This window comes from Acomys russatus, chromosome 7, assembly GCF_903995435.1.
Source record: "Acomys russatus chromosome 7, mAcoRus1.1, whole genome shotgun sequence".
In the NCBI taxonomy this organism is placed as follows: domain Eukaryota; kingdom Metazoa; phylum Chordata; class Mammalia; order Rodentia; family Muridae; genus Acomys; species Acomys russatus.
In genome coordinates, this window is record NC_067143.1 from 6953385 (window position 1) to 6976412 (window position 23028).

Sequence of the window (23028 nt, forward strand, 5' to 3'; positions counted from 1 at the left end):
TCCCCCTTTTAATCTTACTGTAAGTAGTACTGTTTCCTGAGATGTTTACTAGGGGCTGGGTGGTGGCACCTGTTGTAATCTCAGCTGGCACAGGATGACTGGGAGCTAAGACAGCTTGGGACTAGAGAGTTGGTTCTCTGGTTAAGACACTTGCTGCTCTTCTGGAGGACCTGAGTTCAGTTCTCAGGCCAGCTCACAGCTGTCTGTACTTCCAGTTTCAGGGGCTCCAATACTGTCTTCTGGCCTCTGAGGTTGAGAGCACTGGCGGCTCTTCCAAGGGGTCTGAGTTCAATTCCCAGCAACCACATGGTGGCTCATGACCACCTATGAGATCTGGTGCCCTCTTCTGGCGTCCAGGCAGGCAGAACACTGTATACATGATAAATACATAAATCTTTTTTAAAAATTATTTATTATTTATACAGTATTCCGGCCACATGCCGGAAGAGGACACCAGATCTCATTATAGATGGTTGTGTGTGTTGTGGATGTCTCGAATGCTGGGCTGGGCCCTCCTATGCGTGGGGCAACCTATGTCGAGTGGCACCCACGGCGAGGAGGTTTCAGCTGGCATGTGGAGGGCCCTTACCCACTTTGTGGCGCTGCACGGGGTAGGAGTGAGCATGCTCAACGTTTTCCTTAAGTTGAAACACGGAGAGCACAAGAGACCCGAGTTCAATGCCTACAGTAACCGTAACTTCCTCCACAACCGTCATGTGAACCCATTTCCGACTAGCTATGGAGATGAGTAAGAATTTTTTTCTTTTTATTAAAGATTGTGTGTGTGTGATGTTTACACTGAGGGTAGCAAACAACTTGCAGAAACTGGCTCTGTCCTTTGACAACATAGGACCCAGGGATTGACCTCCGGCTAGCAGGCTTGGTAACAAGTTCTTTTTCTCCACTGAGCCATGTCACCTGCTCAGGTCTGTGTTTGGGGAACTGCTCTAGTGAATCCACCCAGCTCCCGGTTTGCTGTAGGGAGGGTTTTCAGATTACCAGCTGCATCTGTGTTTGTTCTAGGCCTAGTCCTGCCTTGTTTCTGACTCAGGCTGACATGTCTCTTCCTGGAAACTGACACATCTTGTAAAGGTGATCTGCTATGTTGGCTTCCAGCTTGTTTCCTGAAGGCCAGGAGTGATGGCGGCTGCCCTTTCCCTTCAGATCTTAACCGTTTGTCTTGTCTCTCTTTAGACTGAATCTCACAGTCTGGTCTTGAACTTAATGCCTCCTGATGCTGGGACTACAGGTATGAACCCAAATACCCGTAGAGGCTTTTTGAAATTTTGGCTAGTTTGGACTTGTTGGCTTTGTTCAAAGCCTGTTTTCTAATGTGAGTAATGTTCTCTACTGGCTTTTTTCTCTCTCTCTCTCTCTCTCTCTCTCTTTTCTTTTTTCTCTTTTGGCTATTTCATTGTTTTATTTCCCCATAATATATTTCTTGGCAGCTTCTTGGCTTCAGTATACTGTTCTTTTATTTTTACTTCTTAAGGTAGAGGCTGTAATTTGAGATCTTTCTGGTTTTGTAGCAGGCATGTACTGCTATAGGTTTAGTATTCCTTATTTGAAATGCTTGGTACCAGATTATTTATGCCTTAGAAACCAGAACTTTTCAGATTTTGGAATATTTGATGTAGGCTTTAGCAACTCATGCATCTCTCATCTGAAATGGATTAAAAATATCTCGCTATATTTTTTTAACAAGTCAGTCTCTCTCAAATTATAGTATTCTTTTTGTTTTTTGTTTTTCAGGACAGTGTCTCTCTGTGTAGCCTTGGCTGTCCTGGACCTTGCCACAAATTCACAGAGATGCACGCATCTCTGCCTCCTGAGCTCTGGGATTAGAGGCGCATGCTACACTGCCCAGCAGTGTCCTGTTTCTTTTAAAAATCTGTTATGGTTCCTGCAACATCACATGTGAGTTGTTAGATGCTCTACGCCTACCCACTGTGGCTGGACTGTCTTGCCTAGTGAACACCAGAGTCCTCTTGATTAAAAAGTCACAGTTCAGTTGGCTCTAGAAAGAAATAGATATATCCTCCAATATACCAATTTCTGTGTTATACCCCACACTAAATGGAACTGTCTTTGTCCTATAGAATACTGAATTGCAACTTAAGCTGGACATTTGTGTCCTGTTTGTAACGAGAATCCAGGCTTCTGACTAAGTTTCGGCATCTTCCCTCAAGTCCAAGAAAGAGAGAAATTATGCAACAAAGTTTATTTAGCCCAGTCAGTCCCAACACAGCACAAGAAGCTTACAGAGGGTAGAAAGTGCATTAATAAAAGCCAGTCTTTACCCAAAGGAAACAGAAAATATATTATTGATTCAAAATATTTAACACTCAAATGATAAACTGCAATAACTTATTGTGGGTTCTACTGATGAGAGAAAGAAAAAGAAGAAAAGGATGCTTTACGAAGAGGCCGGTGTCCAGCCGATACCGGAGTCAGTAGAGGTCACTGAGACCTGCAGTCTTCCTTGCTTTCTGCATTAGTGCCCTTAGCTGGAACTGTTTACGGGACAGAAGGCGGACGTGCTAGGAGGGAGGAAAGTGTTAACAGGTCAGATTGGCTTTGACCCAGGCATGAGGTCAGAGAGCATCTAGCAATCCTAAATATACATAGCAGCCTTTGGAACCACTGTCTCTTTATACATGGCTTTTAAAAAGTCGACTGCACTGCAGGATCTGACTCAGGGTACTTTGGTTGCCTCTGCAGTGCTGAGGACTGAACCCAGAGTGCTGTAACCATTAGGTAAGTGCCACACCCTGAGATGTATCCCCAGCCCATAGCTACATCCCGAGACACCAAGATGCCAAGAAAACGTACTGCAAATCTCATACAAGTTACCAAGCTATCTCTTACTAAGAGAAAAGGAAGAGCTGAGGAGAAATGGAGCTACTTTTGCCCCTAGTCAATGTCTCCAAAACAGCTTACTTTTCTTGCCTCTCTTCACATCTTTTCTTGTGTCAGGCCCCCCAGCCAGAAGGCCGTGGCAGACAGAGCCTTCTCTGTGGTCTCTAGTTTAGACCCAGCCATTCACGCTGCTTGCATTAGACCCAAGACACATGGTTTAGCCACTCGCCCAAGTGCCCTACCCAGCTTCCATGAACACTGAGGTATCGCCAGAAGCCAGGTCAAATACACAGTGTGCCCATATTCTCTATGACCCAACAAACAGCAACAAGCAAAGCTTACTACATCTTCAGTCTGTATAGTATTAGCAAGCCAGAGATAATCTGCATGAAAGAAGGTAGTCACTTCCTTCTAGGACAACCTGATCTGGGAAAACTGGTCTAAATTATCCCACCCTAAGACCAGTAATGGATTAAAAACAGCAAAACAAAACAGGGGTGGGCAATATCTCAAATCCAGGTGGTGTGACTTAGAGAAAGAATGGTCTGTGAGGTGCCTTCAGACCCATACGGGCAGAAGGACGCCTACCTTTAGGAAGACATCCAGATCTATTACTCCCCGCCTCAAGGCTTCTCCCAGGTAAAAGATAGTGTCTTCAATAGCATTCTCCTCTGCATACAGATTTAGAATCTGTTTATACAGTGGGGCTGTGGGAATGATAACTTCATCAATATCATTATTTTCAGATTGATTTTCCATTTTCTCCAGAGCAGAACTTAGTTCTTCATCCTTCTTTTTCAAAAGTTCTATGTTTTTATCAACTTCAGCCTGAAAACAGAACAATCCATGCATAACTTTATACTGTTTTGTACATGATCACCTGCTGTGACACATCTACAATGTGACCTCATGGCGGTATCTTTTTTTTTTCCGAGACAGAAACAGTTTCTCTGTGTACCCTTGGCTTTGTAGATGAGACTGGCTTTCAACTCACAGAGCCCTGCCTGCGGGGAATAAAGGCGTGCGCCACCACACCCGGCTGGCTGACCAACAGCAGGATGTGTGAAGGAATGACCGAAATTTCCCGGAATGAGCATAATCGTGAATGACGTGTGGCGCTGCCGACTGGACGGTCAGACACAGTGCTCTCCAAAAGGAAGATCCTCCCAGACACTAAAACAAGGAGCTCCACAGGAGAACTTGTGTATGTAAAGCATTTGACTCTCAGAGCTGCAACACTTTCTCCAGTGTCAAGACACTGCAGGCGGTGGCGGTAGCTCTCCATTACACTGCTATCACAGTCCTCAACTGAAATGGTTGTCACTTTATGCCTGACAAGAGAAAGCCTGAAGAGTGAAGGGGCACAAGCTGCGTTGATATGAAGCCCTCAAGGCCCCCAAATTACCTGGATGATGAAACCAGAGAAGCTGCTGAGATACAGTTGAGAGAGGGGGTGGGGGGTGGGGGAGAACATGCACAGGTACTAAAGGAGACCAGAAACGGGGGTCAGACGAGGTCAAAAGGCAGGTGTAAGCAGCCTGATACAGGTGCCGGGAGAGCACTTAACCACGGAATCATCTCTCCAGCCCCCCAAAAGATAGCTCTAATAGTGACTCAAATAGCATTTAGAAATAGCTCTGCAGATCTTTACCATACACATTCCCTAGAACCGGCAGCAGTTTTCCCTGGAAGCAGTGCAGTGCTCCAGATAACACCCACTTTCTAGTAGGAGACCCACGTGGCAGCACTGGGGACCTTTCCTCTCCCCTCTCTCCTCTGACTGATCACCTCTGGCCTCAGTCCCCGAGAACCACCACTCCTGCTTAGAGAGCTTTGCTCACAGACTACAGGCCCCTGCTGCTGACTGAACTTTCCCTTTACACATCCATGATGTGCACAGAACCCTTTGCTTTGGCGATAATTCAACCCACACAGTGTCAATCTTCAATGCATTACTCACTACTTCTTGATCTAAGCGGGTGACCATCTCTTCCAGCTTCTGGTGGCCCTTTTTCAGATCTTCCTCTGTTCGTTTCAAGGCATTGAGCTCTGCCTGGGCACCATCCATTTCCTCCTTCATCCGCCATCTCAGTTTGTCGCTGACGGCTGAGATGAGAGATGCTCGAATAGTGTCCTCACTGATTGTGCCATCTCTGCTGGGACCTGAAGAAGATAAGGTAAAAAACTCTGGACACCAAGGCACAGGCAGGTGTTCAGCATTCAGAACCCACAGCCAACTGTAATCTGTATCCTTCTGCTATAAGCAGCTGTCACCAGCTGTATGACAGTGTTGCTAGATTTGTGTAACCCCTTTTACAGGACTGTAAGTTAGAACTGAAGGTAGCATTGGAACTGTTACTTATGACCACTGAGCACTTGCCACTCCAACCTGACAACCACAGTTCAATTTCTGGAACCCAAGTAAAAGCCGGATGCAGTGGCCCTCATCTGTAATTTCAGCACTCTTATCTTGAGATAGGAGGCAGTGAGAACTGACGGAAGCCAACGGAACCAACCAAGAGACCCTGCTTCAACAAGTGAGAGATGGAAACTAATTTCAAGTGCGCACGGACACGCGCGCGTGCGCACACACACACACACACACACACACACATACATACACACACACACACTCTTCACCTTTCAATATGGATTAGAGCTTTTTCTTCACCTGCTAAATATATCAAAGAGCTGTGTTTCACAAGCCCTAATCACAGACTCATTCCAACTTAAATAAGCTGTCCGGGAGTTGGAGAACAGTTCAGTGATCGGAAGCACCCTCAAGCAGGCACTCATAAAAGCCTGTAACTTCAGTTACATGGGCTCTGACACCCTATTCAGGCCACTATGGGAACCAGTATATATGTGGCATACACTGACCCCCACAAATTAGTAAAATAACAACAACAAATAATAAAAAGGGCTTAACTATTTAGTCATCTGGATAGGATAAAGGCCAAATCAAAACCTCCAGTTCCTTACACTAAATTAATTTATACAGTTTTTTGTTTGTAGCCTTGGCTATCCTGAAACTCTCTTTGTGGACCAGGCTGGTCTTGAACTCAAAGAGATCCACCTGGCCCTGCCTCCTAAGTGCTGAGATTAAAGGTGTGCGCTGCTGCCAACACCACCCTGCCAAGTAGTTTTTAAAAAGATTTATTTATTATATGTACAGTATTTTGTCTGCATGCACACCTGCAGGCCAGAAGAGGGCATCAGATCACATTATAGATGGTTGTGAGCCACCATGTGGTTGCTGGGAACTGAACTCAGGACCTCCAGAGGAGCAGTCAGTGAGTTTAGCCTCTGAACCATCACTACAGCCCTATAAAGTATTTTTTTTAAAAAGAGAGGGGCTGGAGAGATGGCGCAATGGTTAAGCACACTTACTCTCCTTACAGAGGCTTCAATGTTCGGTTCCCAGCACACACATGGAAGCTCACAACTGCCTGCGCCTCCGGTTTCAGGTCAGCTGTCCTCTGAGCTCCTGTATACCCTTAGTATGACAATCTCACACCAAAGCAACACACATCACCTAAAAGAGACACTTCCTACAGGAGGTTAGTGCCTACCCAAGAGATGAGAAGACCAGTGAAGACGGTCATCTTATGTGCCCATTCTGACAAGGAGACATCAGAAATAGAGTTTATACATGTCTTTAAAAGACCGCGGTCTGTAATAACCCATGTGAAATTTGATTATGCTTGTTTGATGCAAATGCCCTTGTCCCAATGATCAGGTGCCCAGATGATAACAGTGTGTTCAATTCCATTTATCTGTGTTGCAGAAGTTATCTGTACTGAGAAGACTTGGGCTGTCAAGGACATTCTCCATAAAATCCATGTAGAAATACAAAGGATCACAAGCAGCCTAAAACCTCCTGAGCAGAAAGACCATTTCTAGTTACTCTACAGAGCCATGGAAATAAAACCAGCACAACACTGGCATAAAATGGGCACGGAGAGCAATGGGACAAGCAGAGCCAAAAATACACGAAAACCCACATTCCCATGTAGAAGACCAAAACCAGGTACCTGTCTCTCACTTGCAAAAAATCTACCCAACAGGATCAAAGACGTTTAAGATTCTAAACTCTGAAATTTCTGACAGCAAACTGAGGATACCTTTAAAGATCCAGTAATATTCAGACTTTCTGAATCTGACTGCAATAGCTCAGGAAATACCAAGCGACAAATGGGACCGCATCAAATTTAAAAGGTCCTGCACAGGAGAGCAGACAGCCACAGAAGGTCTCTGCCAGTTAACTTTAGGATACCTAACATCTATAAAGACCTGGAAATTTAAATTCCAAGGGAGCTGTGGATTAACTATGATGGTAGTGTTTTTAAAAAATGTTTGTGCATGTGTGCATGTGCGTGTGCACATGAGTATACACGATGTGTGCAGGCGCCTGCGGGACAGAGGAGGGCATCCCCTGGGGAAGCAGCTAGAACTACAGGTGCTGTGAGCCACCGACATGGGTGCAGGGATCTGAACTCAGGGCCTCGCAAGAGCAGCAGGTGCTCCTGCCTGCCGAGCCATCGCTCCTGCACCTGATGTCAATCTTGTTGATCTGACAGGGTTAGAAATGTCATGGGGACAAACCCTGGGGAGACATGTGGCTGATGACTTTCTAGATTAGGCTAACTGAGGCTTGAAGATCTAAACGTGAGTGACACCCTCCATGAGCCATGGTACCAGGCTGACGAAAGCGGGAAGAGAGCCGAGCTACTTGGCTGCAGACGCACTGTGACCAGCTGTCCCCACATTCTTGCTACTCTGACTTACTTGGCAAGATGAACTCTATCTACACTCATAAACTATGGGGTAAATAACCTTAAGTTCATTTTGTCAGGTGTTTTGTTCCAGTTACTAAAGAAGTAACTAATATTAACAACGTAGTTGATGGGTGCTTGCCTAGCATGTACAAAACCCCGGGGCCAATCCCTGTTATCTTAGAAACTAGGCAGGGCGGACACCCGTAACCATAGCACACAAGTTTGGTTCCCAACACTCATGTCAAGTGACTCAAAATCACCTCTAAGTCCAGTTCCAGTTTTGATGTCAACTTCTGGCCTCCAAGGGTACCTGCATGTACATGGCACATACAAAATAAAATAATACATAAAAAGTAAAATGAGGCTTTAAAAAGAATAATCAGGTTACGACATAAGCCTAGTTCAAAGAAACTGTGGCATATAAGGCACTACATAACATTAAAAAAATTATACCACTTGCAGTAAAGTGGACAGAACTGCGGCACCATGTGAAGCCAGACACACAGACAAGTGCCATGGTTCCTCTCACATGTGAAAAACTAGAAGAGTACAAATTGGAAAGGACACTACCAAGGAAGAGGAAGTGAGCTGGGTCATGGTACCAAACACCTTTAATCCCAGCACTCAGGAGGCAGAGCCAGAAGGATCTCTGAGTTCAAGGCCAACCTGGTCTACAGAGTGAGTTCCAGAACAGCCACAGCTATACAGATAAGCCCTATCTCATAAAAAGAAAGAGGGGTTTGGGGGCAGGCAGGCAGGCACTAGGGAGACAGAAGCAGGCAGATTTCTGTGAGTTTGAGCCCAGCCTGTCTAGCCTGGTTTACCCTGTCTCAAAAACCAAAACTAAATCTGAAAACTGAAAAGTCAAAATAGAAAACTCCAGAGTTTTTGAAGTAGTAAAAATGGAGGGCAGACAAGATAGCTCAGTGGTTAAGTAAACATTCTGCACTTACATGAGAGGTCTGGGTTCAGTTCTCAGGACTGATCCGGCAACTCACAGCTGCCTGCACCTCAAGCTCATAGGTATCCAGACCCTACTTCACATGAATGAAAAAAATCCCTAAAAAACCCAAACCAGCCGGGCGTGGTGGTGCACGCCTTTATTCCCAGCACTCAGGAGGCAGAGGCAGGTGGATAACTGGGAGTACGAGGCCAGCCTGGTCTACAAAGTGAGTCCAGGTCAGCCAAGGCTACACAGAGAAACCCTGTCTCGAAAAACCAATCAACCAACCAACCAAACAAACAAAAAACCCCAAACATTCTGAACTTTAGTCCAAAACTTAGTGAGCTGCTTGCCACTGAAACAAGAAAAAAAGAACTGCTTGAAGCCTCTCAACTTTTAGTCAATTTTCAATTTGGGCGGGGGGGGGGGGCAGGGGGGGGGGGGGGTGCTTTCGAGACAGGGTTTCTCTGTGTAGCCTTGACTCTCCTGGACTGTAGATCAGGCTGGCCTCGAACTCACAGAAATCTGCCTGCTTCTGCCTCCCGAGTGCTGGGATTAAAGGTGTTTGGTACCATGACCTGGCTTCAAACTATTTTTTATTTTTAAAGATTTATTTATTTATTATGCATACAGTGCTCTGGCTGCACATACACCTGCAGGCCAGAAGAGGGCATCAGATCACACTATAGATGGTTGTGAGCCACCATGTGGTTGTTGGGAATTGAACTCAGGACCTCTGGAAGAGCAGACAGTGCTCTTAACCCCTGAGCCACCTCTCAAGCCCCAAAGGCAAAGACTTTAATAACAACAACAACAAATACTCAAAACTTAATGTCAGCAATACCTGTCATCAAAGTTAACTCTTAGAAAGCAAGTTTTCCTACTGTTAGGGAGCAGGCAATTCACCGAGTAACTAGCTACTGGCTTTAAAGCGCCCTAGTGCAGCACGCTGGCTCAGCGACACTCAGTTCTCTAACAGTCCTTATTGATCGCTCTTTCCTATAAATGAAAACGATGCCACTTTGTACTAGCAAATCCATGATTAACCTATCAGAAAACAAGATTAAACAGCTTTTCTAATTTTTATTATTTTATTTTTTTCAATTTTATGAGTATAGGTTTTTGCTGTAACAGGCAAGAAGAGGGGAAAGTGTCAGACTTTCAGGAACTGGAGTTGCAGACAGTTACGAGTCACCATGTGTGTGCTGAGACTCAAACCTGGGTCCTCAAGAAGAGCAGCCAGCACTCTTAACCACTGAATATCTCTTTGTCCTAACTTTTCTGATTTTTCACCTTTAACTCCCAGTCCACAAAAACTAGTTCTCAACCTCATCTCAAAAAGTAGAGTGCAAAGCCGGGCGTGGTGGCACATGCCTGTAATCCCAGCACTCGGGAGGCAGAGGCAGGTGGATCGCTGTGAGTTCGAGGCCAGCCTGGTCTACAAAGCGGGTCCAGGACAGCCAAGGCTACACAGAGAGACCCTGTCCTGAAAAACCAAAAAAAAAAAAAAAAAAAAAAAAAAAGTAGAGTGCAACTGAAGACACTTGAGGCTGACCTCTGGCCTCCCTTTACAAATGTGTGCACACATCTAAAAACACACATACGCCAGGGCGTGTGGTGGACACCTTTGATCCCAGTACTTGGGAGGCAGAGGCAGGCAGATTTTTGCGAGTCCAAGAACAACCAAAAACCCAGCAACCCCTCCCACAGGTACGTACACACACACACACACGGAATTGACAGCGGGTAAAAACAAAGGTAAGGGAAAAATATTACTTTTCTGTACAGCAGCTATAGAGCCTGAGTTACCTGACACTATCTGCTCAGAAAGTACATCAAACCATGGGGATTATTTCTTTTTATAACAACAACATACAAGGTGGTTTCTGAAGTAGGAGCACACCTTTCAAACAACTTCACACAGAATTTTCAGTGTGTATGGTACTGACTGGCGACCTGGAGCTCAGCACATGGCTTATGAAGGCTCTAAGCTACACAGGTACAGCTTCGACACTGTGCAAGCTTTGTGTAAGCAACAGGACTCTGGCTCCAAAGCAAAGCAAAACAACCAACTTATGTGATCACAGTGAAGCCAAGTGAAGAAAGCTACCAACCGCACGCCACAGGAGACGCCATTTACTCTAAAGCCCCAATAGTCTAGCACCCACCAAGGCGCTACTGCCAGATCCAGTCTGTACAGGCGACCATACTGCACTGCTGCAGTTTATAACTGAAATGGCAGTCACAGACAATACCGTTTTGTTTTTTTAAAAACATGGTAAAACATGGTATTAGCTGATTTGGTTATTCTCCAAATCTCAAGTCAAATCTAACTTTAAATGTATCTTTTCATAAAAGCCCATTTTAAGGATAAATGGAAAATTTCTAAGCTATGAAATCCCTCAAATCTAATGTTATGAAATGAATTAAAATACTTTTATGGGCAAAAGAAAAGCTACTCAGCCCAATAACTTAATAACCTGAGTTCAACCCCTGGACCCAGTGGTAGGAGAGAAGAGATTCCCCAGAGTTGTCCTCTGACCACCACACTAGTACTGAGAACACACGCACGCACGCGCGCACACACACACACACACACACCAAAATGTTTACATTTATATGAGGTCAAAGGGACTATTCTATTAACTAAGAAATAAGACAGCTAACTGTTCTATTCCCATTTCTCTGATGCTGCTTCAACATAACCAGTAGATCTGTTTTTAAAAGATGCAATTACTTATTATTATTATTGGCTTTTTAAGATAGGGTTTCTTGGGCCGGGCGTGGTGGCAGATGCCTTTAATCTCAGCACTTGGGAGGCAGAGGCAGGCGGATAGCTGTGAGTTCGAGGATAGCCTGGTCTACAAAGCGAGTCCAGGATAGCCAGGGCTACACAGAGAAACCCTGTCTCAAAAAAAAAAAAAAAAAGAACAAGGTTTCTCCCTGGAATTCTTTAGTGTCCTAGAACTCATTCTGTAGACCAGGCGAGCCTGAGGCTCACAGAGATCTGCCTGTCTTAGCTTCTCAAGTGCTGCGAATTAAAGGTGTGCTCCATCATATTCCGCAAAAGATGTTATTTTTATTTTATGTGTATGAGTGTTTTACCTGCATGTATGTGTGTGCACTTCTTGTGCCTGATACCTGAGCAGGCCAGAAGAGGGCATCAGATCTCCTGCTCCTGGGGTCACAGACAGTTGTAAAGCACCATGTCGGGCTGGGAATCAAACCTGACTCCTCTGGAAAAGCAGCCAGCAATCTTAAACCACTGAGGCATCTCTCCAGCCCCAAATTTAGTGTTTCTGATTTTTTTTTTTTAATTTATAGATTAAAGACTCCCAGAATTCTTATTTCTTATTTAAATAATTTAACCTAGACAATATAGGGCCAGGTGTGTGGGCACATGCCTTTAATCTCAGCATCTGAGAACAGAGAAAGGCAGATCTCTGTGAATTCAAGGCCAGCCTGGGCTACAAACTGGGTTCCAAATAAACAAAACCACATATATGTATGTATGTATGTATGTATGTATGTATGTATGTATGAAGCTACAGTACAGAAAAAGTTATGCCATTAGATCCTGCTGATGACAACAGAAGCAGACCCTGGCTGGGTAGCAAAGGCACAGATCAGATTTCATGACATCAGAAAACATAACAAACACATCATTCTGTATTCACTCAAACACTTAGCAAAACACAGCCTGGTGAGCTGCTTGAGGAGGAGGCAGCACAATAATAAAAGAAAATAAGTAATGAACAAAACTCTCTGACAAGAAGAGCAGGGGATAAGGGGACAGAAACAAGGAGGGGCAGGACCCCACACGGCCTGCTAGGCCCGAAACCTTTGTAGTGAACTCTTGAGTGAAACAAGGTTGACTCTTGTTTGAGTAAGATCCTTCAGGCTGCCTTTGTTTAAAACAAATGCAACGCTGACAGTTCTCAAAAAGTAATTTAGATGAGGTAACGTGACTTGTATGGGTATGTTTAGATTCTGTATATTTTGAAGACAACACGATTCTAGAGGAATCAAGGATGACTGGAGTTAGAATATGGAATAGGTACCAATGGAGATGGATAAACTGTAGAAAGCCTTGAGTTCAACTTGAGTCATGTTGAGTTCAAGATGTCTATGAAGCATCAAGTGGAGACAGCAAAGAGCTGGGTAAAGACTGTCGTGGACAGGAGAGAGGTGCAGACTAGACAGGATTCAGCAAACTGTGGGTACAGACAGGACATTTAAATCTCTACCATGAGGCAGAGGAATCAAAATGCCAAGAACTCATCCAACAGTCAACATTAAGAGGAGAAACCTGCAGAGACTGCACACAAACACTTGTGCTACAGGAGGAAAAGAACAAAGTGTTCCCAGGAAAGAGCGCCAAGATGGCAGTAGTCCACTGTGACAGATGCCGCAGACAGAGCAGAGAAGAGACAGCAGTCACAAGCCACTGACAGAAGCAATTTTAAAGGAACGGTAGAGGGAAGGCAAGAGGGGCTGAGGGTAACAAGGACAGACAGCAGTCCCGAGGAGATGTACGGCAAAGAGGAAACGGATGTGCAAATAGGAAAGTGTAGCTGATGCCTTTAAGGGGTGTTTCAGGGCGTGTTTTCATGTGCCAGTGACAGCAGGCCAGTAGGTAAGGAAGGAGATGGCTGAAATGCTAGTCCTGTGTGAGTCAGAAGACATAAGGCCTTCAAGAGTAAACCTTCAGGCGGCAGCAGAGGTAGCCGAGTAAAAGGAGAAGGCAAACGCAGTGACAAGTGGGAGGCACTCCGCATGACAGGCTGCACAAGTCCTCCTGGTTCAGACAACTCTAAAAAGAAACAGCACTGGTGAGGGACGCCATCTTACTGACCTTTTATGCTAACTCAGGGAGCACACTCCCACAGGCACACTCACCTGTTTCCACAAGGCAGGCCGCAAAGCCCTAGGATTTGCTAGTAGTACCCAGCGTTAATGTTGGGCCTCTGTCTTTAGGACTACTCCAGCAGCTCCATGCTCTATGAAGGTGACCTTCAGACCCCAGTGACTCAACACGTGAGACTCGCCAGTAAGAATGTGGCAAGCAGGAACGTGTCTGAGCTTTCAGCTACATTTGTAGACTTTAAAGGGCGAAGGCTTGTTTACAGAATGTTAAATCACATCAAGTTTTACATTACAGGACACTGATCACTACAGATTTTCCTATATGAAGAATATTCTAAAATTTTACATGTAAAAGTGAAATGTACATTTCACAACAGAAGACCTCGACTTATATGGAGAAATACAAATGCGCATACTTACCGACAGTGGTCACAGGAGGCTGGGTAGGGTACTGAGAGCTTGTTGTGGCAGGGTATGGGCCAGCAGGTGGGTAAGGACAGCCAGGATAACCACTATAGAAAAGAACACCAAATGTGAAGATGCCAACACTGCAGTGCCATGAGAACTCCACTGAAAAACTTAAGACTGACATATTATGCAGGGCGTGGTGGCGCATGCCTTTAATCCCAGCACTCAGGAGGCAGAGGCAGTTGGGTCTCTGTGAGTTTGAGGACAGCCTGGTCTACAAAGCAAGTCTAGGACAGCCAAGGTTACACAGAGAAACCCTATCTCAAAAAACCAAAAACCAAAACAACAAAAAACCCAAAACCAAACAGATAAAAAACACTGACATGTTATATTGCTAGTTAATGAACCTACAATTTTAGAGATGAAGGTATTTATTCATGGAAGAATGTATGGAAATTCCACTAATGACACTGGGGTTAAAGCAAACTGTGAAGGCCAAGCATGGTAGTGTGTGCAACAATCTGAGTAGGAGGCTGAGGCAAGAGGGTGCTTTGAGTATGAGGCTAGGGGCTGGAGAGATGGATCAGTGGTTAAGAGTGCTTGCTGCAGTTGGGCGTGGTGGCGCACGCCTTTAATCCTAGCACTCGGGAGGCAGAGGCAGGTGGATCAATATGAGTTCAGGCCAGCCTGGTCTACAAAGTGAGTCCAGGATGGCCAAGTTTACACAGAGAAACCCTGTCTCGAAAAACCAAAAAGAAAAGAAAAGAAGAAAAGAAAAAGAAAAAAGAAAAGAAAAAAAAAAGAAAAAAAGAAAAAAAAAAAAAAAAAAAAAAAAAAAAAAAAAAAAAAAAAAAGAAAAGAAAAGAATGCTTGCTGCTCTTACATGGGCTCAGATTCAGTTCCCAGCACCCACACGCTGGCTCATAGCCACCATAACTATAGTTCCAGGGGATCTGACATCTTCTTCTGACCTCTGTGGGTCACAGAGATTCATGTATGCAAGCAAATCACTCATACTTTTAAAAAAGGAAGCAAGCAAGGGAGGGAGGGAGGGAGAGAGGAAGGAAGGAAAAAAAGCCAGGCGTGTGGTGCACCCCTTTAATCTGCACACTCAGGAGGCAAAGGCAGAGGCTACCTGTGAGTCTGAAGCCAACCTGGTTTACATAGAGAACTTCGGGACAGCCAGGAGGACGGTCTCAAACACAGAGTATGTGGCCAGTTTAGGCTACGCAGCAAGACTCTATCTCAAATCAACCTGCCAAACAGAGCCTAACAAGGTAGCTCACACCTACAGCCACAGCATTTGAGAGAGTGTGGTGAGTTTCAGACCAGCTGGAGAGATGGCTCAGTTGTTCTTACAGAAGACCAAGGGTCAACATCCAGCACCCACACAGTGGCTCACACTGCCCCTAACTCCAGTTTCAGGGCATCCAACACCCTCTTCTGACCGCCTAAGGCACCAGGCACAGAAGTGATGCACAGACACACACGAGAAAAGAACTCTTACACATAAAATAAAATAAATACAACTTTTAAAAACAAGTGTGAGCTCCTCTATCAGGGGAAGAAAAAAAACAAAAAAAAAAAACAAAGAAGTAAATGGTCAAATGTTCTTGCTTTGCTAGGATTATATATGGATACCTTTAGAAAGGCAGGAGTTGGTAGAATATTCCTAAGGACAAGACTCTAATAGCAACATAAGAGTAAACTTTTCTGATCTGATCTCTAGACTATTAGGGAATGAGGATATTTAATTTTTGCCTGGGTCTCATTGGTAACCTTTTATAAAATTCAATCTGAAAGCAAATCTTTTGTGTATTGTTGTTTCTCTGTATAGCACTGGCTGCCCTGGAAGTCTGTAGACAAGGCTAGCCTTAAACTCAAAGACTTGCCTGCCTTTGTAGACCAGGCTGCCTGCCTCTGCCTTCCAAGTACTGGGATTAAAGACGTGTATCATCACTGCCCAGCCTGAAAACAAACCTTTAAAAGGGTAAAAAAAAAAGTTTCTGGATAGTTTGTGCCATTCAATGTATTCTAATAAATAGTCCTAAATTTGCATTCTGAAAAATCCAAAATTTATTTTTAAAGATTACTTATTTATTTATTGAGATAGGGTCTCACAATGTAGTCTTGGCTGGCCTGGAACTTATAAAGATCTACTTGCCTCTGCCTCTAGAGTGCTGGTGCCCAGCTGTTATTTTTACTTTACATGTGTGGGTGCCAGTGGAGACAAGAGGGACTATTGGATCCCTTGCAGTTGGAGTTCCCAGTTTAGGGGCCAGGAACCAAACTTAGGTCCCTTTGGAAAAAGAGAGAGGGCCATTTCTCTAGCCCCTACAAACTTCTTAAAAGGGAAAAAGCCAGCATTTCAAGGCTACAAACCAATCAAGATCACTGTTACTACCAAGTGTGCCCTCCCTCCCCCAACAGAGCTGGGTGTCTCTAGACAACCTATAACTCCTTTGGAATTATCTGCATACATCCTACATAAAATCCCACCAATAACCCAGGCATGGTAGCCCAGGCCTGTAATACCAAGGCTGGGCTAGGACTGTGGTCTACACAGCCAGACCTATCTCAAAGAGCAAACACCAATAAACCGACCTTTCATTGCATTCCAACTAAACCTATTTAATCTCTCAGCTACCATTACTTTGACTCCAAATATAACAGAAATTTCATTACCTGGGATTAGGAGGGTATCCAGATGGATATGCAGAGATTCCACTCGGCATGCCTGGCATGTAGGAGGCTAAAAATAATTTTTAACATTTGAAAGTCATACGCACAGTCCTGAACATAAAGGCTGTAGAGTAATAGGCATCACTGTCACACCACAGCAAAATTTCACACCAAGAGTCCAATCTCAGGCTCAAAACAAAACCAACACCTGGCCTTTATTAGTTCTTTATGAATGACAACACACATGCAAATCCTCGGTAAGAAATGACTGGAAGACAGGTCAACCTGCTAAGCTTTACAGCCCGAGTTCATCTTAGTTTATGAGGATTTTCTTTAAGACTTGCTTCTTAGAAGGTAGCTCACCTGTGCATCTAAGAAGTCTTGGGACATTGACTGAGTTGAACAGCTGGTTTTGTTGGCTTGTTTGAGAGCCTAAGACTCCAAATCACTGTAAGAAATCCTATACAAAACTTATCTCTATGCTCATTTAGACTGGCTTTTAAAAGCTTGGAAATACTATGGGGGAAATAGTTAAAAGCCATTAGTCTTCAAGAATGCCTCATTCACTCACTCACAGAGCCCTGAAAGGTCAGTGATGCCAAAGACTAACCTTGGCCTCGATGGAAAAGGACTTGCCTTCAGAGTCAATTGTAATCACTTTCCTCATTAGATACCATGTTGAATCAGTACTCAAGTCAATAAACTAATGTTCTATTGTCCTCTATATGACAGGAACCACAGATTCCAGGGGAGGGGGCGGGGAAAGGGGAAGAGAGGAGAAGAGAAGAGGGTGGTAAGAAGGGAAGGCACGAGATGAGAAGGGATGCCGTTGGGGTGACAAAGAGTCAAAAGTGGCCTGTTCCGCTACTTGTGCTGCAGGGAAAGCACAGAGAGCTATCTGTGGGACCACCCAGGAAAGGAGCTAATGTAAATCTAAGAGGCAGAGTAAACCTTTTAAGGTTAAGGTAAAAGGTAGAGGAATGACAGATGAAGCTCGAAGAAAAGGAGCCACGGAGCCTTCAAAGAAGGACCTTGTAGAGGACAGAGTCCAGGCAAGTGGGAGAAGAATGCTGCACTGCTATCGGTGACAGGCTTGCAAACCTCCACCAGCCTAACATACCAGGGTCCACAGCCTTCTTAGGATGTATCAACAGATGCTACAATACTTTCTCCTAAGTATAATGAAGGACGAAATTCAGCATTTCATTAAAAAAACAAATAACTCCCCAAATCTCTCAGCTCCATTCCACACACCGACACTTTCCAGGCAGGAAGCACAGTTGACATTTTTGAGTATCTCTCTAAAAAGGCGAGTCCACTGTTAAGTACCAGCGACACCCATGGCCTGTATCCCTCACCTCCATGCTAGTTTCTTCAGTGTGCAAACCACTCTCTCAGAGTTGTAATTTCCCTTTAACCATAAGAATTTTTCCTTTTCTTATAAATGTGTTACTTCAGGGTTTGGAGAGATGGCTCCATAGTAAACAAGTAAAACACGCACACACGTGTGCACGCACAAACACATACACACACTCACACACACACAGTTTGAGGGGCTCAGTGGTTATAAGCATGTACTACTCTTGCAGAGGACCTGAGTGCTATTCCTAGCACCCACAACTCACAGCTGGACAGCTCACAACTGACTGCAACTCCAGTTAGTGGGAGTCTGATGCCTCTGGCCTTGTCAGGCACCTGCACTCATGTGCACATACCATACAGACACACTCAAAACAGGATTAAAATAAACTTTGTAAAATATGAGTTTTGGATATGGTGCTGGCTTTAACTTTATGGGTCTTGCCTGCAACTACTTAAGCACTTCATATGCATGCCTGGTGCCTGCAGGGTCAGAAGAGGGCAGTGGATTTCCCAGAAGTGGAATTATAGATGGTTGTAAGTCACCATGTGGGTCCTCTGCAAGAGCAATAAGTGCTCTTAACTGCTGAGCTGTCTTTCCAGTCCCATAATGCTGACTTTTAAAAGAGTCAGTATCTTACTATGCTGTCCAGGCAGGCGTGAACTCCTAGGCTCACACAATTCTCTTGGTTAAACCTCCAAAGTCTTTGGAATTACTGGCACATGCTATTAAACTTAAAAACAAAAACAAAAAACCAAAAAAACCAATGTCTTATAACATGACTCATTACTCTAAAATTACCCTGAAAGAGGTAAAAAATGTTCTCAGAAGCCGGGCGTGGTGGCGCACGCCTTTAATCCCAGCACTCGGGAGGCAGAGGCAGGCGGATCGCTGTGAGTTCGAGGCCAGCCTGGTCTACAAAGTGAGTCCAGGATGGCCAAGGCTACACAGAGAAACCCTGTCTCGAAAAACCAAAAAAAAAAAAAAATGTTCTCAGTAATGATTTCTCAACTATTAACTATATATTTAAATGTGTATCTAAGACTTGGCTATGACTTAGTATGTGCATGGGAGGAATGCAGACCTTTCTAAGGATGGATTAGCTATGCCTAGAATGGTACTAAAGTGGGAATGGATAGACAGTACAGTGGTCTTTCAGTGATTTACTTTTAAGCTAGCTCGTCAGTGCTCGATGAGGCAGTGCGTACAACACTGAAGTGCAACCGTGACTAGTGTGACCTCTTTCTGGAATACTGTACATCCAAAGGCAACGTGAAGCTGAAGAAAATACATAAAGGTTCCCTTTGTCTTTTATCCTGAGTGGTTACTAAGTGACCTGAGCAAATAAATGACGGATCAGACTAGAAAATACGGTACTTTAAACTCATCAGGACTTACTAAGACAAAAACAATCACTAACATTCTTAATACAGGAAGCACTAGCTTACTCTCAGAGGGAGGGGAGAGAGGAGGAGTCACTTCTTTCACATCCCATTCTGCTCAAGGATCGAGATATTCTTCATGAAAAAATGATTAAACAAGAGCATGACTTTAGGCAGACGGAAATTAAGCTCACATTAGCTGGTCTTCAAAGAGAAGTTTGTCAGAATCACAACTTAAAACACAATAAAATCAGTACAAAACAAAAACATCAAAACAAGGAAGTACAACCAACTCCCAATTACCCAGGATGATTCTGAAGTATCAGCAAGAATCATTCACATAAACAGAACAGGGATGGAGCTATCCCAGGGCCGAACCAGCACTGTCCCCTTGCTCTCACCCTTGCAGCAAGGTAGTCACAAATTGGCTGTACCATAGAGAAGCAGCCAAGAGCTAGATGTCCAATTGTGTATACCCAGAATAGCTCAAGGGAACGAGCTAGCTGACGTAATTAATTCTCTACAATATTGATCCTGGAGTCACAGACAGCACTCAGGCTACTTTTCAAGCTATCTTTGCTGTCCAAGTGGTCAAATCAGGCTTTTCCATGGCATGCATAATTTAAAACTTCTAGCTCTGTTTGGCACATCTTCTCTTCCACTCTGGAATCCAGAACATCCACACTTTGATTTCTACCCACAGATGGAAGCCCCAGTGCCAGACTTTGGCAGGAACCTGTACATGCAGATGTGGGGCCGCAGAATACTTCCAAACACTCCACTAACTTGACAAGCTAAAAAGCAAAGTGAAGTTAGTTTAAGAGCTTTACAAGGCGTATTTCGTTTCAGCACATTTGAAAACCAGGTCTCAGCCTACTTACTATTTGGCGGCCCTGTTGCCGTGTATGGGGGGTACGATGCAGAAACAGTGGGGCGGGAGAACACAGGGGGCTCCTCTCCAAATATCACAATCATGATCTGAATAAGCTCCAGCAACTCTGAGCGTGGCTAAAAAGGGGGGAAACCCAAGAAATCATGTCACTATAATTATTTCTCAGCAAAATAGAAGCGTTAGGCACTTCTGTTGTTAGTTTTTAACTCTCCGACAATCTTCTTCACTCTGTGTCTGTGCAAGCACACATAGCACAGTGTGTGTGGAAGTCAGTAGGCAACTCTGCAGTCAATTCTCTCCTTCCACCTTTACTTGAGTTCCAGGGATCAAATGCACATCACCAGGCTGGTGTGGCCTGCGCCCTGACTCATGAAGCCATGTGGCTGGCCCCAGCTATTTTTCTGAACATACCAATCAAATCAGTGGGTTACAAAAGAGCATATACACATGTCTATATCTTCTTTACCCATATGTAGCTCTCTTTTTTTGGTGTAATGATACTTTGCATCCTGGACATCACTTGTGAAGAAGTATGGAACATGTATAAGCTTCCAGAAACTGGAACTAGTGAGGATCACCTCAATAAAAATGCTGGGCCTGCTCAACACCAGGCTCTTAAAAGCTCATTCTAACTCTGAGCTCTTTCAAAATAAACACGACGGCTAATTTTGGTCATCAACCTGACTCGATCTGGGCTCTCCTAGAGTGGGCAGAGACAGGACAGTGTCGCCTTTTCCTGTCCATCTTCCACTGCTTGCTTTTGAGTGCACCTACGTATTACCATATTGCCACCTCTGTTGCTGCTGCCTCCTCCAACACTGGAAGCCAGGTGTTCTGGCTTTCTAATGTGGATATTCAGGTATCCTCCAGGCCTTCAATATAGAGTGGGACTGCTGAGGTGCCCATCCTCAGGGGCTGAGAAGCTAGTGGGCTCTCAGCCTCTAATGTACCGGCCACCACTATGGGTTCACCCAATCCCATCAAATAACTCAATCTAGTAAGTCTCCTTTCTGAGGCTGGAGAGGTGGCTTGGCAGTTAGAGCACTGGCTACTTTTGCAGAGGACTTGGGTTCAGTTCCCAGGACCTACCGGGTGGCTCACAACTGAATGCAGCACCAGTTCCAGGGGATCTAATGCTGTCTTCCGGCTTCTACAGGCAACAGGCACACAGGTGGTGCATATACACACTGAGGCAAAATATTCTCATATTCTCTCTCTCTCTCTCTCTCTCTCTCTCTCTCTCTCTCTCTCTCTCTCTCACACACACACACACCCAAACAACAACAACAACAGTCTGGGCATGGTGGCACATGGCTTTAATCCCAGCGCTTGGGAGGCAGAGGCAGAGGCAAGTGGATCTCTATGAGTTCAAGGCCAGCCTGGTCTAAAAGAACAAAAAATCTTCCTTTGTAACATATTTGTTATATTGATTCTGCTCCTCTAGAGAACACTGATACAATATAGGCTCCTGGTTATTTGTGGTACAAATGTTGCTCTCCCAATTACACTAACGGAAGCAGAAACACAAGGTCTCAACTGTTATCCTTGACTGCAATGCTCTGAAGAATAAGATTTGAGCTCTCAAAAATTTCCCACCAGTGTACCCATTTTTTGTTTGTTTGTTTTTGTTTTTGAAGACAGGGTTTCTCTCTGTCCTGGACTCGCTTTGTAGACCAGGCTGGCTTTGAACTCACAGTGATCCACCTACCTCTGCCTTTCAAGTACTAGGATTAAAGGCTCATGCCACCATGCCTGGCTAGTGTACCCCTTTTTAAAATATATATATATTTTATTAATTATTCATATTACATCTCAATTGTTATCCCATTCCTCCCTCCCTCCAACTTTCCACCTACTCCCCTCCCCTATGACTGTGACTGAGGGGGACCCTCCTCCCCCTGTATATGCTCATAGGGTATCAAGTCTCTTCTTGGTAGCCTGCTATCCTTCCTCTGAGTGCGACCAGGTCTCCCCATCCAGGGGACGTGGTCAAATATGAGGCACCAGAGTTAGTGTGACAGTCAGTTCCCACTCTCCAATCAACTGTGAAGAATGTCCTGTCCATTGGCTAGATCTGGGTAGGGGTAAGTGTACCCATTTTTAAAAGGAACATTCTATCTCTGCATCTTGTCTAAGTTTATATTCAAGTAAATAAAATGGTGAAGAAGCATTATAAATTCTTTTTGTTTTGTTTTGTTTTTTGTTTTTTGTTTTTCGAGACAGGGTTTCTCTGTGTAGCCTTGGCCATCCTGGACTCACTTTGTAGACCAGGCTGGCCTCGAACTCACAGCGATCCGCCTGCCTCTGTCTCCCGAGTGCTGGGATTAAAGGCGTGCGCCACCACGCCCAGCCTGCATTATAGATTCTTTTACAGACCTTTCAGCCGGCTATACTACAGTTCATGTATGTCAGCCTCAGGAAACTGAGGCAGAACGGATCACTACAAGTTAGAGGACAGCACAATATAGAGACTCTACCTCATAAAACAAACAAACAAACAAACAAACAAACCCAACAACAATAAACACCAAAGGACTAGACAAGAGCCTTTTCTCCCTGCCTCAGTTCAGTGACTAGTCCACCGTCTGAACTTACCCACTGTCCTTGGAACAGCCCTAAAGTGTGAACTGAAGACAGAAGCTAGTGAGAAGAACACGCAAGCAATCATTTCATAGACCCACACAGTACTTACATGTTTCCAGTCATGTAGATAAGGTAGGTAAATTTTCCCATTTGCATCCACATGCTTTCCTGTTTTAATAGTCATTGAACTAGTAGGCTTAACAAAACAGATAGGGGGATTATATGGGTATGTGTCCAGCAGCCACAGGCATATTGGAATATTATACGTATTACCT

The 23028-nt window shown here is 44.5% G+C and overlaps 1 protein-coding gene across 2 annotated transcripts in view; it reads right to left on the reverse strand.

The window, feature by feature from the left end:
• Positions 1-2188: 2188 nt before the first annotated feature.
• The window catches only part of Tsg101 (tumor susceptibility 101), a 31241-nt gene continuing 10401 nt past the window's right edge, over positions 2189-23028 (reverse strand). Inside the window, exons 4-10 of one of the 2 annotated variants that reach the window (XM_051148570.1) lie at positions 22863-23026; positions 20160-20286; positions 16540-16606; positions 13867-13958; positions 4820-5022; positions 3448-3687; positions 2189-2540 (exon numbers count right to left, since the gene is read on the reverse strand). In XM_051148570.1, the coding sequence (XP_051004527.1) occupies positions 2451-2540; positions 3448-3687; positions 4820-5022; positions 13867-13958; positions 16540-16606; positions 20160-20286; positions 22863-23026 (983 nt within the window). In that variant the 3' untranslated portion in view covers positions 2189-2450. The remainder of the gene's footprint in view (positions 2541-3447; positions 3688-4819; positions 5023-13866; positions 13959-16539; positions 16607-20159; positions 20287-22862; positions 23027-23028) is intronic. The other variant, XM_051148572.1, reaches the window with a different exon arrangement.